The 19,786-nt window shown below is 42.4% G+C and overlaps 1 protein-coding gene across 3 annotated transcripts in view; it reads left to right on the plus strand.

Moving 5' to 3' along the window:
* fermt2 (FERM domain containing kindlin 2) overlaps window positions 1-19,786 on the plus strand; it is a 63,976-nt gene that overhangs the window by 16,800 nt on the left and 27,390 nt on the right. For all 3 annotated transcript variants that reach the window (XM_039671360.2, XM_039671361.2, XM_039671362.2), the window contains exon 3: window positions 7,404-7,637. In XM_039671360.2, the coding sequence (XP_039527294.2) occupies window positions 7,404-7,637 (234 nt within the window). The remainder of the gene's footprint in view (window positions 1-7,403; window positions 7,638-19,786) is intronic.

Raw genomic sequence — 19,786 nt, forward strand, 5'->3', positions numbered from 1 at the left:
ACACACACACACACACACACACACACACACACACACACACGCACATTCTGAATCGCCAGCTGCCGGCTACACCCTTAAAGGGAGCGTCTGCATCTGGCTTTATTGCCGTCACAGGAAGCAAAGACACTATTTAACACATTTAATGTATAGATTTTAATAGTATCAGCGCAATAATCCTTTTGAGTACACTTACTGTAGTAAATTAAAACTTAATAATGTAATTAATTTAACCCATTTTGACCCTGAGAGGATTTTAGTTTTCCTGAAAATGCTAGTAAAGGGAATAGTTCACTCAGAATGATAATTCTGCCATCATTTATAAGTTGTTTCAGAACTGTAATAATTTTTTTCTTCCGCTGAACACAAAAGACGATATTTTGAAGAATGACGGTATCCAGACTTGTAGGAAAAAACGACTGTGGAAGTCAATGGGGTCCGTCAACCGATTAGGCTGAAACGATTAGTCGACGACAGTAAAAAATTGTCGACAAATATCGTTGTTGTCGAGTAGTCGTTTGATCTCACTTGACCTAATGTAAGGGCGTGCAATATCGTGATTTGACCGCAGTGGCGCTAGAGTGTAATGCAGCCCTTTACAAACGCTATTGCGGTAAAAGAAACGCTATAGCGGTAAAAAAAACAGCGCGAATTATGAAGGAGTGCAAACGAATCCAAACTAGCAAGGTTTGGGAATTGGAAAGTTTCACAAAACTTCAAACAAACAATGCTGTCATGTGCAATACATGCAAGGCGGAACTTGCTTTTCACGGGAGCACCACATGCATGTTGGAGCACTTAAAACACCCCCGACACAAGAGGAGCAGGTGAGATTCGAGTGTTCTCCAGCTGGAGCTAACTAACTAGTGGTAACATAAGTCTCTTTATTAGATGATGAAATACTACTAATAATAGTCATAATATTATCAATAATAATATAATTACAGTAATGCAATGATTTATTTTGCATTATTATTGGAACACTATTAGGTATTATAGTCTTATCACTCCCCTATATTTTGTTCCATAATCATTAAGACTTACAAAAGGAGATGTTAGGAAGAATATCATGGCAGTTAGTTACTCTTTCTTTTTCACACTGTAAATTAATAGGGGAATGAGAACGTCTCTTTCAGCTCAATTGTCATGTAAAAAAACAATCATAATTTTATATTTATAATAATAATTTGGAGATTAATATTTTAACATTTTTGTGTCCTGAAGTAAATGTCCCTTTTTCTGTTTCAGTCCTAAGAAAAGCAGTGGTCCTATTAAACAATGCTTAGAGAGCATTTGTGTGTGATTTGAGTCGGACCGAAATCTGAAAACTTAAAGAGAATGACCTGTTTAGTTGGCTCAAAACCTGAACTGATTTTCTTTTTTTTTTATATTATAGTAAGAATATGTATAACTAATGTTTTAACTAATTGAAAAAGCTGAATAATCATTCCAAACTTACTGATTAGCCGCCAAAATACAGTAATCGACAATTAGTCGATTAATCGTTTTAATAATCGATTATCAAAATAATCTTTTGTTGCAGCCCTATTACTGACATTCTTCAATAGCAAAATCTTCTTTTGTGTTCAGAAGAAGAAATAAGCCCTACAGGTTTGAAAAAACTTAAGGAGTAAATGATGGCAGAATTATCATTTTTAACTGAACTATTCCTTTAATGTTGTTGCATTGTACTAAAACTTACTGATTCATTCTCTCTCTCTCTCGCTCTCTCTCTCTCTCTCTCTCTCTCTCTCTCTCTCTCTCTCTCTCTCTCTCTCTCTCTCTCTCTCTCGGCCTTGTTATTAGGGCTGGGCAATTTGGCCAAAGAAATCTTGGACAGGACTTTCTTTTGTTCTTTGATAAGTCCATTTCATCTCGTGAGGAAGTGTTATTTGATTTAAATCTTTAAAGGAGTAGTTCACTTTTCAAAAAACTTTTGCTGATAATTTACTCACGCCCATGTCATCCAAGATGTCCATGTCTTTCTTTCTTCAGTCGAAAAGAAATTAGGTTTTTTGATGAAAACATTCCAGGATTTTTCTCCATATAATGAACTTCAATGGGAACCAAACGTTTCAAGGTCCAAATGAGAGTTTCAGTGCAAACTGTTCAAAGGCTTTAAACGACACCAGACGATGAATAAGGGTCTTATCAAGCAAAACAAACACTCATTTAATAAATAACAAAGTTTAAGTTTTATAAGCTCAAATGCTCGACTTGCTCGACTCTCCCGTTCAAACTCGTTCATCAAAATGAACAAATCTTTTTTTCGAGTCATTTGGTTGATTCAACAAACGAAATGAACGAAATGACTCTAAAAAAGATTTTAATAAGGGTGTTTTCTGCTCCTCATACTTCACTGGTTGCACTCAACAATCACCATATAGAGCAATCACACATCTTCCTATTCAATATCCTTATTACAAATTAGGGATGTGACGGTGAGGATATTTTCTCACCGGTTAATCGACGTGTGACAACACCGGTAATATCGGCTTTTAAACCGCTAATTTAAAGGCAAACATAAAATGTGTGCGTTTTCACAGGCATGAATGGACATTCATAATGATGCGGTACTGCGGAATACAACTGTTTTGTTATTGTGCCCTGAATATGCGCTAGTTTGAAAACGAATCTAACTTCAGTGTCAATTCATCCTTCGCTTGGAGTTTGATTGACAGACATGTGATCTGACAGGATCAGTCAGAAAGCAGTGAGGAGAGTTAGTAGATTAACGTCGGTGGAACTTGGCTTTATCAGGCAATCTGTCACGACATAAAGAGCCATAAAACGGTAGGCCTATTTATTGTTTCATTTTCTTTGTCTGACCAAATTTGAAAGTTGAGACTTTGTTTCATATTAAATATTACCTGCTCGGTCCTGTCTGTCAACGCGTTGCAGTGTCCTCTATTTTTCAGTGCTTGAGAACATGGGATGAATCCGAAATCGCCCCTAAACCCTCATTCACTTGGCCTATTATTCCCTACATTAGTCCTCTAATACTGTTCACTTGAAGGAGTGAATGAGAAGGAGTAAATAAAAACGAGTGAGTGAATGAACACTGACACGTGTCCCATTTTCTCACAAATCTCTACGTTCGTTTAAGACTCTACTTAAATCATTTAAGACTGCTCTTATAGACATTTTGGCATAATTTGTGTGTTATGGTTTGTTCAAGCCCTAAAGAGAACTCGATACCGACTGGCCTGTTTTCTGTGGGTCGTGTGTGTGTACAAAGGCAGGACTTAACGGATACTGTGTAATTGCCTTAAATATTTTTAAGGCTTTAAACGGTGCCGCGGTGGTCAAGTCATGAAACAGGTGTTGCTACTGAACACCGTGTAACACCGACTACCGTAGCAAGCCTATTACAAAGCAGAATAACAGCATACAGGATGGTGCTTCTCGTTGATTATTTCTATTAATTGGCAATGTTGGCTAAAAGCTTTTGCCTCTGCATGACTAGAGATTCTGAATAAATTGAGATTCAAATAGAGATGACTCTGAACGGACAACTAAACCAAACAACGTCATTAACTAGGCCGAGATGTTCAGACAAAATTTTAATTGCCGCAGTCTATTTAAAAGTATTTAGGCTAAATAATTTGAATGAATTCTTAAAATAATCGGTTGAGTTAATGATTCAATGACTCAATTATAATTTTTTTAACAGTCCCTTGGTGTAATCGACGCAGTCGTTATTTGAAGCGCCGCGTTACTTTCAAAAGGTGATTTGCTCTATTTTGATCTCTACCATAGACCTCAGTGTTTATATACAAACTATAAACATTCATCCAAGTACTTCTGAGATTATTTTTGTATATTTGTGACCGAAATAATGATACTGTGGTTGAACAGCTGCTCTCTCTGGGTCATAACGCAGGTTTTGTCAAATGGTTAACAGACGCATGCGAATCATTGTCATGTAGGAACGACATCACGTGGGTGTTGGAAGCGAGATTACGATCTTTTAACAATTAAATATTAAACTTCTTCAGAATGATTGTAGACTGTGATTGAGACTTGAACATGTTGTCTTGTGTTGTGTTGTCATGGAGACGGACGCCGCGGTCGTCGAGGGAGCGAGATGTGGTCATTGAGACGGGGCCGGTGTGACTGTGAAGAGACTCGGCCTGTAGGGTGTGGAGGAGAAAAACTGAGTCAGTGCGTTTCTGTCGGAAGAAAAACGATCACAGCTGTGACAGAGGTGGACAGAAGATTTGAGAAATGGATCAGGCACATTCATTGTTTTGTCCTGATAAAATAAGAAATTTCTTTTCAATTTTAAAAAACAAACTTTATCACAGTGTCTTTAGCTTGTTCTGTTTTTAGAAATAAACATATCGGCTCATAATCCTTTCAAAAAAAAATTGTCATCAAAAAAATGGTAAACCTGAACTTGTGTTTTATACTTATTAAACATATTAAATTTTAATCATACAGAAAGCAAAAGAAAACACAATCTTCTAAAATTTCAAACTTTTAATCCCATGGGTCCTCAATCCTTGAAAGTTTGTGAATCTGAAAGAAACAAAAAACTTTCAAGTCAAAATACACATCGAGGTTCTTGAAAGCACAAGTTTTGAAGTTTTCTAGAAAAAAATCTATTTTATTTCCTCCAGTCCGCTAATGCGTTATTTCGCCATCACTTCGTGGTCTATGCACACTAACGTTAGCTTCCTTGATTTATGTTAGTTATGCTCATTACGTTAAGTGTTTCCCACGTGAGGTACTTTGTGTTGCACGTTGCCATGACATTCACATGCGCAAACTCAACTGCAGCAATGTACATACTTGCAAGATAACACGATGTAACCTTGAAATGAAATGTGAAATATGTCCCCACGTTAAGTCCTTGAATTTGAGTCCTTGAGTGTTTGCTAGCGCTGTCACTTTACGTTCGAAAATCGATTGCACAATTAATCAGACCAACCAGCACAAGTTTCATAAACGAAAATAGGGACTCGATTTTAACAGCATTTTTTTTTTTTTTTTACAAAAAATGTGTGTTAGGTGGACAGATCAATACAGCACACAGAACATGTCGGATGCTGGAAAATAACAATGTCTTTTCTGTTCACCAAATGCTTTTAATATTCGCTGTTATTGCAATGCAAGTGAACAAGCGCGCCGTTATTTGCTGCGTAGTGACGTGTGTGTGTGTGTGTTCAAGTAAGCCAGAAAAGCACAGATTCTGCGATACGCTTCATTTAATATTTCATGAGGATCACGAGTTGCGTATTTGCGCTAAAGCCGCTCAGATTTGTCTTACACGAACATCCCAGCAAAGAGAGTGAACATAGAAACACGGCAGATTGGCTCGTGATTGGACAACGTTTCCCGCCAAAATTCATTTTTCCCGCATTTGGTGAGTCGAGTGTTAATCTCAATCCAATATATATTGGCGTGTTTCAAAAAATACAACATTTTGCACTCCTGTTTGTCATTGTGCTGAAATTTCACACCAATAAATCATCAGAAATATTGCTAACACTCGTCCTAACGCCTGTTAGGTGTCCGTGGATTCGCCTGTATTTGGTGTTGAAAATGGAAACGTCTTTAGATGGAAAATAGGTTTTACAATCGATTCAATGGACACTTATGACTCAAACATCTAACAGGAGTTAACCGAGGTGTGGGAACCCTGTACTAACTAACAGTATATAGTCACACAAAACAGGGAGAAACTGGATATCGGGCTGCTGAGTGAAAACCGGTTTCTTTTGTCTGCTCGCGTGCGTACCTGCCTACTGACGTCACTGATGGAGAGGAGACTCCGGTCCAGGCGACGGTCACTCGAGGCCCGGGACAATGTGATTGTGTAACTATTAAAAGATCACAATTTAATTGAATCTAATGAATTATGAATCGCATCATGAAATTTGTCAATACATTCCCAGCCCTGATAATTATCGTGTCACATTAGCATTCGTGTATTTAGATGCTGTCAAGGTTTTTCATCCATAAATATCGATAACTGTTTCATTTTTCCACAGTATGGATGTGGCAGTAGCAGCTCTCCACCTCTCCAACACACATCATTTTTGTATTCGTCCGTTTTAGGGCCGAGTCTCGATTCAGATGAACCGATTCATACGATCTCAATTCGATTCTCGATTTTCGATTTAATTCACTGATTTCAGTGATTGCATTTTCACTGGCCCCACCACAAAGAAAAGCAATACATGAAGAAAATAGTTATTGTTTTTGTGATTTTTATTTTTTACCCATGTATAGGCTACTTGTATTATAATAAATAAGGTTATGACACCCACAATTTTAGAGACCAGTGACAAGAACTAAAAGAACTAATAATTAAACTACAAGCAATAATACAAATAAATAAATACAATAGAATAAAGATACAAATGAAATAATCAGTGCTTTTGAGGTTTTTCAAAGTAAGTCTAACCAGTTCTCAGGTACAGAAATTGAATAAAGAAATCAAATGTAATTAATTAACACTGCATATAATCTTTATTTAGTGAACAGCAGGGAGTGAGTTCTTTTGTCTTTTGTCGTTAGATTAAGATCTATATTAGTACATGCAATCTTTCTCCACTGTTTGCTTAAGCCAGACCCGACTGTGTTTACTGGGACACTCTCTAAGTTGGGCATATTGAGATACGTTTGTGTGAATCTGTCTAAGCGAGAGAGATATGAAAGAGAATTAATCAGGCAGCTGTGCACGCTTCGGGTGTGTGCACACTTTCTTAACCGTGTTGTGACAATAAGGTGATTTGATTTGTAGATTTCCACCAAAACAAAAGCATAAGGTTGTAACTCTTGCAGAGCTTCAGTTAATAAGCTAATACGTCGACTAGGGTCAAGTCTAAATTAACTGTTCAAATATGACGACGATTTCAATATTTTTCAAGGTCTTGTATGGAAGTTAGAAATTCCAGTCCTATGGCAACACTAGTGTTTTTATAAAACTGGACTAAGTGGCGTGTTCAATGTGTCCCCTGATAAGTATGAATCGGATTCTTCTTCTGTCGCTCCACAGACGCCCTCAGCTCGAGCTGTTTGTCTGTTAGAGGAAAAGCTGGTTTAGAGTATCCGACTCTGATTACAATGTGAATCTGGAACAAAGAGAAAGGGCTGACCCTGATCTCCTCACAAACACACACATACACTTTCCAGCGTTTCACCTCCAACCGCTCCTATTTTCGGCCTGTGTGCGACGAATCTTTCGTCCGGGCCAGAACGCAAGCCTCCACTTTGGCAAGTGCAGTTTCACACAAACACATCTGACACTTCACCATGCTTCTCTTTAGGCGACCTCTCTTTCAACTCTACTGCATCGCTGGATCTGCAGGCCAGTTTTAGCTTGGCTACTTTTCATCTCGAGTGTTTATCAGTGTAATTCCCAACCTTGTCACATTTCTCTCTCTATCTCTACGCAGACGTGAAGAAGGACTGGTCAGATCACGCCCTGTGGTGGGAGAAGAAGAAGACCTGGCTGCTGAAGACCCACTGGACGCTGGATAAATACGGCATTCAGGCCGACGCCAGGCTTCTCTTCACCCCACAACACAAGCTTCTGCGACTTCAGCTTCCCAACATGAAGCACATGAGGGTGAAAGTCAACTTCTCTGACCGTGTCTTCAAGGCCGTGTCCGACATCTGCAAAACCTTCAGTGAGTGCCTTCCCTAAAATAAACTCCATTAGCCTGGCTCAATATTCCCACTGGTCGTGGAGAACAACACGTCATGATGATTGTGTTATTTTGATGTACATTAGAGCGCATTCAGCCTTTAATGCTGAGAATAGATGTAGGCTTTGGATGGAGAGATGGTGTTAAATCAGAATACCCCGTGAAATGGATTGAAAACACTTTTGTTTTCATGTGTCGATGTATTTTCTCTACCTCTCCAAGGGCTTGTGTTTGTAAGTAACCAGTAGGGGTGGGAATCTGTAGGCACCTCACGATTCGATTATGATTCAGAGGGCTGCGATTCGATGCTAAAGCGATTATCTGAATCTGTGTGTGTTTGTGTGTGTGACCATAAATACTTTGCTTTAAAGGGATACTCCACTTTTTTTTTGGAAATAGGCTTATTTTACCACTCCCCCAGAGTTAAACAGTTGAGCTTTAACGTTTTCGAATCCATTCAGCCGATTTTCTGATATTTAATAGAATATCAGTAACCAGACAGTTTCTGGTCTCATTGACTTCCATAGTATATATTTTTTCCTACTATGGAAGTCAATGAGACCAGAAACTGTCTGGTTACTGACATTCTATTAAATATCAGAAAATCTATTAAATGGATTCAAAATTGGTAAAACTCAACTGTTTAACTCTGGGGGAGTGGTAAAATTAGCCTATTTCCAAAAAAAGTGGAGTATCCCTTTAAAAGTACAAAGTAATGACCCATAAAGAATTAACATACGATATATTTTATTAAAGGGTTAGTTCACCCAAAAATGAGAATTAGGTCATCATCGTTACTTAGAGATTGAAACTTGATGGCCCAGAAAGTCATTGAAGAAAATGTTTAAATATTCCATGTGACAACAGTGGCTCAACTATAAGTTTATCAAGCAACGAGAATACTTTTTGTGCAAAAAAACTAGGGCTGTAGTCAACCAAAGAAATCCTTAGTCGACCAAAGTCTTGTCCTGCGCAACGATTAGTCGACTAAAAATGTTTTGATTAAACATTTTTTAAACAATTTTCATTGAGCATTTATAAAACAACAACGAAAAAACATCACAAATAAATAAAACTATAATAATAATACAATTCTTTGAAAATTAAGTGATTTTTTTAACTGCAAAAAGTGAAGAGCTCTGTCCTAGGTCACAATCGCGCACCTGACCACACCACACGCTGCAAAAAAATATAACTGCTATCTGCCACATAATGAAAAATCCCAACAAAAGCTCTCGTTTATACAGGCTTTATATTCTTCTTTACTTTCAAAGCTATTGGTTAACTTTCGTCCTGACGAACAAGGCGTTTTAAAACAACACACAAAAAACCCAAATAGCCTAAAACAATCCTAATAATAGGCTGTAGGACCGCGTATAGGTTTATTTTTGTTTTGTTGCATTATTTAGGCTATTTTCAAATGCGTCAAGTGTACAAATAAAAACTAAAACATTAAGAAAACACAATCTATTGAGTCAGCATGATATAGCCGTTAAAAGACTGCTCACGTCTTTTGCGCGCTCAAGTTCGATTTCAAATGTAGGCGCGCGACTTGCGCGCTCGTAATGGAGCAACGCGATCGCCTCCCTCCACAGTCTTGTCGTCTTTGTTTTAAAATGCAGCCAGACAAAAGATTTAGATTTCCTGGACATTTTGTCGACTAAAGCCAAAACAAGCCGCGTTCTAACTGAATGAATACAGCATCCCTTACCGAGCGCGAGCAGCAGCACAGCCGGCCACAGGTGCGGTTCACGAGTGTATTGTGTGGGTGCGCTAAACTGTGGCGCAGTTACAAAAATAGCCTAAATTAAACTAAATTTTTTTAATTATATTTAGAATACAGTAATAAATAACTGCTTATAAAGGAATAAATATCAAGGAGTAAATCATTGAAAAATTCTTTCTATTGGTAAAAAAAAAATGCAACTGGTCGACCAATAAGAATGTCAGTCGACCAAGACGGCGTCGAGCTAAACGACTAAAGTTGACAGCCCTAGAAAAAACAAACAAAAATAACGACTTTATTCGACTATTCCTTTTCTTCCTTGTAGGCTTCTGGTGTATCACGGCTCTAGCGTCGAGGCGATCATGCCACAGCTCTGGTATCTGATAAATGAACCACATTTCTGGCTCTTGATTATTTGTTAAACACACTGAGCTGCCATGATTGCTCTTTCTTAGCATTACTAGGACCCAGCACGTCCTTGAACCGCTCCAAATCTTGTTTTTACAAACGATTCTTATCAATGGAACTGGCAGTGTAACTTTTGTTGTGTCCATTTATGGAAAACAAGGCCTTATGAGCAATTCAAGGTTGAATCCTCTCGCTTTCAATATCTGCAGAAAAAGTCTTTTGCCCAGGAAACAAGTTTGATGACCTCATCTCTCTAATCGATTTCAATTGATCTCTCTCTCTCTCTCTCACACACTCACACACACACACACACACACACACACACACACACACAAAATTGCATGAAATGTTTATTATTACTTGAATACTACAATGCTAGAAACAAATGGGAGAATTATACAAACAAAACAACAACAAACAATTAAAGGGCTCATTAACCGGCTTTTTAAATTTTATTATATTGTTGTCTGAGGTCAACTTATGACGTTCGCTTGGTTTTTGCATTCAAAAGCATCAAAATAAATAACTAATAAGCTATTTTCTACCCTAGTTTTGAGCCCAGCTCAGAAACGCTCGGTGCGTCTCGTACTGAAGACTTGGAAATAAATGCCCACTGCTGTGAGTGGATAACAGTTTTACATATTATAATGAGTTTCAACTCACCCGTCGATGCCCTTGTGGGAAATTGTTTTGAAAACGTCCAATGTTGTAAAATGGCAACCGGAATGATTGGCCCATACATGTTCGACCCAGAGTCCGTGTGTTGCACCATTCCTGTCAGATCCAATATAGACGGCACAGCACCGTTCTTTACTTTCCACTCAGTCCGATTGGAATCCAGAGGAAGCTTATGCAGCGACTGTCTTCTTCCACAACCAGGCGCTGGACAATATTCTGTATTGCTCGGTAGCTCGATCCGGTTTGTCATCACGAGGTAGGCATCTATGTTATTTAGCTATGCGTAACATGCGTTAATCGGTGGGCGGGGCTAAACCGGCCGTGTTGAAGTAGGCGTTGATCTTCTTCTGCGGGGGTGGTGTTTTATTCTCTATGACGTCATAGTTCCCCACTTTGAAAAACGAGTCGTTTGCTGAGGCTGGTGTCAATAAAAGCTTTTATTGGACTAACAAGGATGTTTTCAGTTCTGAAACTTACAGGATATTCTTATAATATGATGATGACCTCTTAGATTTCAAAAGCTCAAGGAAAATTAGATTTCTCAGTTCATCACCACTTTAATATATATAATAGGGATTATAAGGAATTTAATGATTCCGATTTTTATTCCGCTTAAGAATTATAGGTCCTTAATGGTTCCATTGAGTATTTAAAGAGCCCCTCTCATGGATTTTTGAAAATGACTGTTCATATGGTGTGGAATATACTGTAGCTCTAAGGGAATGAAAACATCCTGCAAAAATGTATATCCGAAAGTGCACCGTATATAAAGTTATTGTCTTTCAAAGGTGAGAGTCGACTCTGAGTCTATGAAATGAATTGTTTTTGAAACGAGTCATTAGCTGTTACATCGTGACGTAGAGAGGTCATTGGCCGCGTCCAGTTACTGCGCGTGCAGACGGAAGTGTAAACTTGAAGTCTACAAATTCAAATACTTCATCATCGCATCATGTCGAGTAGACGCTGTGTTCCACTTTGTTTTCATTTACCAGGGACGAGCATGTGAAGAATCAGTGGTTAGAGTTCATATTTGCAACGATACCACAACAGTATAGCCCGATTGTGTTCTCATCATTTTAATGACGAATCATTCAAAAACATAAATGAATTCAAATGTGGATTCGCAAGCGGTTGTTCCTGAAGGAGGGCTCGAGGAGGCGTCGCATGATTATTTAAAGGGGGTTTATGACGAGTTCGCTGAGGATGGGAAACATATTCTCTCTCGCTCTATTAGGTGAAATCAATAATTGTATCCCTTAACTCATCTTTGATAATTTTTTGTTTTTTCCTTGTCTTCATGCCTTTAAATATCTTGAATGTAACTCGACACCCTTGCCTCATTTAGGATACACGGTTCTTTGAATATGCAAATGAGCCCCGCCTCCACTCACTCACTCAGCTCAGAGATCCACTGGTTGACGATCACACGTTGATCTGATTGGTTACAAGGTTGTTTGTGACGTCAGAAATACAGAGACGTCAGAGACTGTCTTTGGTTCACTGCAGTTTTAAGCAGAAATACTCAGCAATGCTGTCCACTTATCAACTTACACATGGTGTGTCTTAAAGCATATTAAAAACACCACATACATACATAAAAAACATTAAAAACTGGGTTTTCACCACAGGGGAACTTTAAGTGTGATCAATACACAATAAATGAAATACATTCAGCTCAAGTCAAGGCTTTATTAGTGTGTCAAATACAGCGCTTCAGCCTGTTACATATCACAAACCCGACACTTTATTGGGCCTGGTGAACTGTTTAATTAAAGTGCTGCCACAAGGCTTGTTTTCCTGTGTTGGTTTTCCCTGAAGAGATATTGTTGTTGAAAATTAAATTAAAAAGAGTGACGCATGATCATTGCTTTTACAGTGAAATGAGAGTTCAGTGTCTATATTGAAATCAACACATTAATGATTTATCTCTCATCCGCCCGTGACCGGACGCAAATAATTGAAATGTTATTTGTATTACTCTCCCGATCCGGGCATTATACAATAGATAGTGTCCGTGGATATACAATAGAGCGCAAGTTGGGACGCACCTAAAGTAGGGCTGGGAATCGAGGTCTGAATTTGACTCTGATACTCAAATACTTTTGTCAGGAATAGGATACTTGTTATAAAATAAAAATGTCGAATCCTTTGAGCATTTCAATATGACTTTAAACCATTGAAGCGCGAGACGAGACACGTGTATATAATTTTAGCCTGATATTCCTGTTGCCGTCTTTATAATGACACTAATCAAACAACAGAAGCAAGCATGAACAATACATCATGTCAAAATAGATTAATGTAAATGCATACTAACAGATTCAAACAATTTAGTTTTGCATGAAAATATGTTTGAATTTCTGTTACAATCCTTTATTAAAGCTATTTCAGACACTTCTTTTACTTTAGGCCTTGGGGAATGGTTGTGAATACCTGTGATGTGACGTGTAGCTCTTGAATAAGTGTGTGTGGTCATTCAGGATCATTGTTCAACACTGACTTCATAACTCTCTCTCTCTCTCTCTCTCTCTCTCTCTCTCTCTCTCTCTCTCCCTCTCTCTCTCTGATTGGTGTGTTCTCCTCACATTACTGTTGCTTTCTCATGTGATGCACTAAATGAGTGTGTTTACGATTGACCCCCTAAAGCGAGCGGACTGCGTTTGGATTGGAGTGTGTTTGTTACTGACCCCCTAAAGCGAGCGGACTGCGTTTGGATTGGAGTGTGTTTGTTACTGACCCCCTAAAGCGAGCGGACTGCGTTTGGATTGGAGTGTGTGTGTGATTGACCCCCTAAAGCGAGCGGACTGCGTTTGGATTGGAGTGTGTTTGTTACTGACCCCCTAAAGCGAGCGGACTGCGTTTGGATTGGAGTGTGTGTGTGATTGACCCCCTAAAGCGAGCGTACTGCGTTTGGATTGGAGTGTGTTTGTAACTGACCCCCTAAAGCGAGCGGACTGCGTTTGGATTGGAGTGTGTTTGTAACTGACCCCCTAAAGCGAGTGGACTGTGTTTGGATTGGAGTGTGTTTGTAACTGACCCCCTAAAGCGAGCGGACTGCGTTTGGATTGGAGTGTGTTTGTTACTGACCCCCTAAAGCGAGTGGACTGCGTTTGGATTGGAATGTGTTTGTTACTGACCCCCTAAAGCGAGCGGACTGCGTTTGGATTGGAGTGTGTTTGTGATTGACCCCCTAAAGCGAGCGGACTGCATTCGGATTGGAGTGTGTTTGTGATTGACCCCCTAAAGCGAGTGGACTGCGTTTGGATTGGAGTGTGTTTGTTACTGACCCCCTAAAGCGAGCGGACTGCATTCGGATTGGAGTGTGTTTGTTACTGACCCCCTAAAGCGAGCGGACTGCATTCGGATTGGAGTGTGTTTGTGATTGACCCCCTAAAGCGAGCGGACTGCGTTTGGATTGGAGTGTGTTTGTTACTGACCCCCTAAAGCGAGTGGACTGCGTTCGGATTGAAGTGTGTGTGTGTGTGATTGACCCCCTAAAGCGAGCGGACTGCGTTTGGATTGGAGTGTGTTTGTTACTGACCCCCTAAAGCGAGCGGACTGCGTTCGGATTGAAGTGTGTGTGTGTGTGATTGACCCCCTAAAGCGAGCGGACTGCGTTTGGATTGGAGTGTGTTTGTTACTGACCCCCTAAAGCGAGCGGACTGCGTTTGGATAGGAGTGTGTTTGTTACTGACCCCCTAAAGCGAGCGGACTGCGTTTGGATTGGAGTGTGTTTGTAACTGACCCCCTAAAGCGAGCGGACTGCGTTTGGATTGGAGTGTGTTTGTTACTGACCCCCTAAAGCGAGCGGACTGCGTTTGGATTGGAGTGTGTTTGTTACTGACCCCCTAAAGCGAGCGGACTGCGTTTGGATTGGAGTGTGTTTGTTACTGACCCCCTAAAGCGAGCGGACTGCGTTTGGATTGGAGTGTGTTTGTTACTGACCCCCTAAAGCGAGCGGACTGCGTTTGGATTGGAGTGTGTTTGTTACTGACCCCCTAAAGCGAGCGGACTGCGTTTGGATTGGAGTGTGTTTGTGATTGACCCCCTAAAGCGAGCGGACTGCGTTTGGATTGGAGTGTGTTTGTTATTGACCCCCTAAAGCGAGCGGACTGCGTTTGGATTGGAGTGTGTTTGTTACTGACCCCCTAAAGCGAGCGGACTGCGTTTGGATTGGAGTGTGTTTGTTACTGACCCCCTAAAGCGAGCGGACTGCGTTTGGATTGGAGTGTGTTTGTTATTGACCCCCTAAAGCGAGCGGACTGCGTTTGGATTGGAGTGTGTTTGTTACTGACCCCCTAAAGCGAGCGGACTGCGTTTGGATTGGAGTGTGTTTGTTACTGACCCCCTAAAGCGAGCGGACTGCGTTTGGATTGGAGTGTGTTTGTTATTGACCCCCTAAAGCGAGCGGACTGCGTTTGGATTGGAGTGTGTTTGTTACTGACCCCCTAAAGCGAGCGGACTGCGTTTGGATTGGAGTGTGTTTGTTACTGACCCCCTAAAGCGAGCGGACTGCGTTTGGATTGGAGTGTGTTTGTTACTGACCCCCTAAAGCGAGCGGACTGCGTTTGGATTGGAGTGTGTTTGTTACTGACCCCCTAAAGCGAGCGGACTGCGTTTGGATTGGAGTGTGTTTGTTACTGACCCCCTAAAGCGAGCGGACTGCGTTTGGATTGGAGTGTGTTTGTTACTGACCCCCTAAAGCGAGCGGACTGCGTTTGGATTGGAGTGTGTTTGTTACTGACCCCCTAAAGCGAGCGGACTGCGTTTGGATTGGAGTGTGTTTGTTACTGACCCCCTAAAGCGAGCGGACTGCGTTTGGATTGGAGTGTGTTTGTGATTGACCCCCTAAAGCGAGCGGACTGCGTTTGGATTGGAGTGTGTTTGTTACTGACCCCCTAAAGCGAGCGGACTGCGTTTGGATTGGAGTGTGTTTGTTACTGACCCCCTAAAGCGAGCGGACTGCGTTTGGATTGGAGTGTGTTTGTCACTGACCCCCTAAAGCGAGTGGACTGCGTTTGGATTGGAGTGTGTTTGTTATTGACCCCCTAAAGCGAGCGGACTGCGTTTGGATTGGAGTGTGTTTGTTATTGACCCCCTAAAGCGAGCGGACTGCGTTTGGATTGGAGTGCGTTTGTTACTGACCCCCTAAAGCGAGCGGACTGCGTTTGGATTGGAGTGTGTTTGTTATTGACCCCCTAAAGCGAGCGGACTGCGTTTGGATTGGAGTGCGTTTGTTACTGACCCCCTAAAGCGAGCGGACTGTGTTTGGATTGGAGTGTGTTTGTTATTGACCCCCTAAAGCGAGTGGACTGCGTTTGGATTGGAGTGTGTTTGTTACTGACCCCCTAAAGCGAGCGGACTGCGTTTGGATTGGAGTGTGTTTGTTATTGACCCCCTAAAGCGAGCGGACTGCGTTTGGATTGGAGTGCATTTGTTACTGACCCCATAAAGCGAGCGGACTGCGTTTGGATTGGAGTGCGTTTGTTACTGACCACCTAAAGCGAGCGGACTGCGTTTGGATTGGAGTGTGTTTGTTACTGACCCCCTAAAGCGAGCGGACTGCGTTTGGATTGGAGTGTGTTTGTTATTGACCCCCTAAAGCGAGCGGACTGCGTTTGGATTGGAGTGTGTTTGTTATTGACCCCCTAAAGCGAGTGGACTGCGTTTGGATTGGAGTGTGTTTGTTACTGACCCCCTAAAGCGAGCGGACTGCGTTTGGATTGGAGTGTGTTTGTTATTGACCCCCTAAAGCGAGCGGACTGCGTTTGGATTGGAGTGCGTTTGTTACTGACCCCATAAAGCGAGCGGACTGCGTTTGGATTGGAGTGTGTGTGTGATTGACCCCCTAAAGCGAGCGGACTGCGTTTGGATTGGAGTGTGTTTGTTATTGACCCCCTAAAGCGAGCGGACTGCGTTTGGATTGGAGTGTGTTTGTTACTGACCCCCTAAAGCGAGCGGACTGCGTTTGGATTGGAGTGTGTTTGTTACTGACCCCCTAAAGCGAGCGGACTGCGTTTGGATTGGAGTGTGTTTGTTATTGACCCCCTAAAGCGAGCGGACTGCGTTTGGATTGGAGTGCGTTTGTTACTGACCACCTAAAGCGAGCGGACTGCGTTTGGATTGGAGTGTGTGTGTGATTGACCCCCTAAAGCGAGCGGACTGCGTTTGGATTGGAGTGTGTTTGTTACTGACCCCCTAAAGCGAGCGGACTGCGTTTGGATTGGAGTGTGTTTGTTATTGACCCCCTAAAGCGAGCGGACTGCGTTTGGATTGGAGTGTGTTTGTGATTGACCCCCTAAAGCGAGCGGACTGCGTTTGGATTGGAGTGTGTTTGTTATTGACCCCCTAAAGCGAGCGGACTGCGTTTGGATTGGAGTGTGTTTGTTATTGACCCCCTAAAGCGAGCGGACTGCGTTTGGATTGGAGTGTGTTTGTGATTGACCCCCTAAAGCGAGCGGACTGCGTTTGGATTGGAGTGTGTTTGTTATTGACCCCCTAAAGCGAGTGGACTGCGTTTGGATTGGAGTGTGTTTGTTACTGACCCCCTAAAGCGAGCGGACTGCGTTTGGATTGGAGTGCGTTTGTTACTGACCCCCTAAAGCGAGCGGACTGCGTTTGGATTGGAGTGCGTTTGTTACTGACCCCCTAAAGCGAGCGGACTGCGTTTGGATTGGAGTGTGTTTGTTACTGACCCCCTAAAGCGAGCGGACTGCGTTTGGATTGGAGTGCGTTTGTTACTGACCCCCTAAAGCGAGCGGACTGCATTCGGATTGGAGTGTGTTTGTTACTGACCCCCTAAAGCGAGCGGACTGCGTTTGGATTGGAGTGTGTTTGTTACTGACCCCCTAAAGCGAGCGGACTGCGTTTGGATTGGAGTGTGTTTGTTACTGACCCCCTAAAGCGAGCGGACTGCGTTTGGATTGGAGTGTGTTTGTTACTGACCCCCTAAAGCGAGTGGACTGCGTTTGGATAGGAGTGTGTTTGTTACTGACCCCCTAAAGCGAGCGGACTGCGTTTGGATTGGAGTGTGTTTGTTACTGACCCCCTAAAGCGAGCGGACTGCGTTTGGATTGGAGTGTGTTTGTTACTGACCCCCTAAAGCGAGTGGACTGCGTTTGGATAGGAGTGTGTTTGTTACTGACCCCCTAAAGCGAGCGGACTGCGTTTGGATTGGAGTGTGTTTGTTACTGACCCCCTAAAGCGAGCGGACTGCGTTTGGATTGGAGTGTGTTTGTTACTGACCCCCTAAAGCGAGTGGACTGCGTTTGGATAGGAGTGTGTTTGTTACTGACCCCCTAAAGCGAGCGGACTGCGTTTGGATTGGAGTGTGTTTGTTACTGACCCCCTAAAGCGAGCGGACTGCGTTTGGATTGGAGTGTGTTTGTTACTGACCCCCTAAAGCGAGTGGACTGCGTTTGGATAGGAGTGTGTTTGTTACTGACCCCCTAAAGCGAGCGGACTGCGTTTGGATTGGAGTGTGTTTGTTACTGACCCCCTAAAGCGAGCGGACTGCGTTTGGATTGGAGTGTGTTTGTTACTGACCCCCTAAAGCGAGCGGACTGCGTTTGGATTGGAGTGTGTTTGTTACTGACCCCCTAAAGCGAGCGGACTGCATTCGGATTGGAGTGTGTTTGTTACTGACCCCCTAAAGCGAGTGGACTGCGTTTGGATTGGAGTGTGTTTGTTACTGACCCCCTAAAGCGAGCGGACTGCGTTTGGATTGGAGTGTGTTTGTTACTGACCCCCTAAAGCGAGCGGACTGCGTTTGGATTGGAGTGCGTTTGTTACTGACCCCCTAAAGCGAGCGGACTGCGTTTGGATTGGAGTGTGTTTGTTACTGACCCCCTAAAGCGAGCGGACTGCATTCGGATTGGAGTGTGTTTGTTACTGACCCCCTAAAGCGAGCGGACTGCGTTTGGATTGGAGTGTGTTTGTGATTGACCCCCTAAAGCGAGCGGACTGCATTCGGATTGGAGTGTGTTTGTTACTGACCCCCTAAAGCGAGTGGACTGCGTTTGGATTGGAGTGTGTTTGTGATTGACCCCCTAAAGCGAGCGGACTGCGTTTGGATTGGAGTGTGTTTGTTACTGACCCCCTAAAGTGAGCGGACTGCAATTGGATTGGAGTGTGTTTGTTACTGACCCCCTAAAGCGAGCGGACTGCATTTGGATTGGAGTGTGTTTGTGATTGACCCCCTAAAGTGAGCGGACTGCGTTTGGATAGGAGTGTGTTTGTGATTGACCCCCTAAAGCGAGCGGACTGCGTTTGGATTGGAGTGTGTTTGTTACTGACCCCCTAAAGCGAGCGGACTGCGTTTGGATTGGAGTGTGTTTGTTACTGACCCCCTAAAGCGAGCGGACTGCGTTTGGATTGGAGTGTGTGTTTTATTGACCCCCTAAAGCGAGCGGACTGCGTTTGGATTGGAGTGTGTGTGTGATTGACCCCCTAAAGCGAGCGGACTGCGTTTGGATTGGAGTGTGTGTGTGATTGACCCCCTAAAGCGAGCGGACTGCGTTTGGATTGGAGTGTGTGTGTGATTGACCCCCTAAAGCGAGCTGTTTCTCCAAGCGCTGCCTGTCAGAGATGCAATAGCATGATAAATGTGTGGTTTCTCAGTCAGCCTCACGTGAGTTATGGATGTTTATTTGGGAGCGTTTGCTGAAGGATCTTCTGTCTGTTGATTGGAATTTTTCGAGTTACTCTCCCTCACTCCCGCTCTGCCGTGTCCTGCCACAGTTCGCTCACACATGGCTGTAAAAGGGCAGACCCGGAGAGAGAGAGAACTGCCATCTGGTAGTTCTTAAAACCTCTGGAATGCTTTTGCTTTAGTAACACAACTAAACAAGCCGTTCCTGCCAAGCCATGAAGCCCCTCCCCAACACACACTCACTCTCCGTCACACTCGTTTCCTCCAGGACTGTGGAAAATTCAGGTCCGCCTGCCATAATACTTGAAGTAGTGGAGAATTGAAGTGCAAGAATTTCAACAAAAATTCAAAACTGTTGGCTATTTTTAAAATGTGCTTTATTATGTAAGCTAAATTGATGCTTGTATGTGTTGGAGTCCTCTTCTCAAGGTCTCTTTAGACATCTGATGCCACTGTCTGAGGCCCTGGGATTTGATACGGAACACACAGAATTGCGGAATCCATAAAAATGGAATTTGCTGTTTGATGCGGAATGCATAGAATTTTGGATGGACAAATAAAAAGTAAAGCTGCACACTTAATCATACTTGATCACATCATGATATATTATAGTGTCTGTGAATATTAAAGCACAAAAATACTGCTATTAAATATGAGTTTTGTATGTTC

The sequence above is a fragment of the Pimephales promelas genome, chromosome 15 (genome assembly GCF_988280905.1).
Source record: "Pimephales promelas chromosome 15, fPimPro1.hap1.1, whole genome shotgun sequence".
Lineage (NCBI taxonomy): Eukaryota > Metazoa > Chordata > Actinopteri > Cypriniformes > Leuciscidae > Pimephales > Pimephales promelas.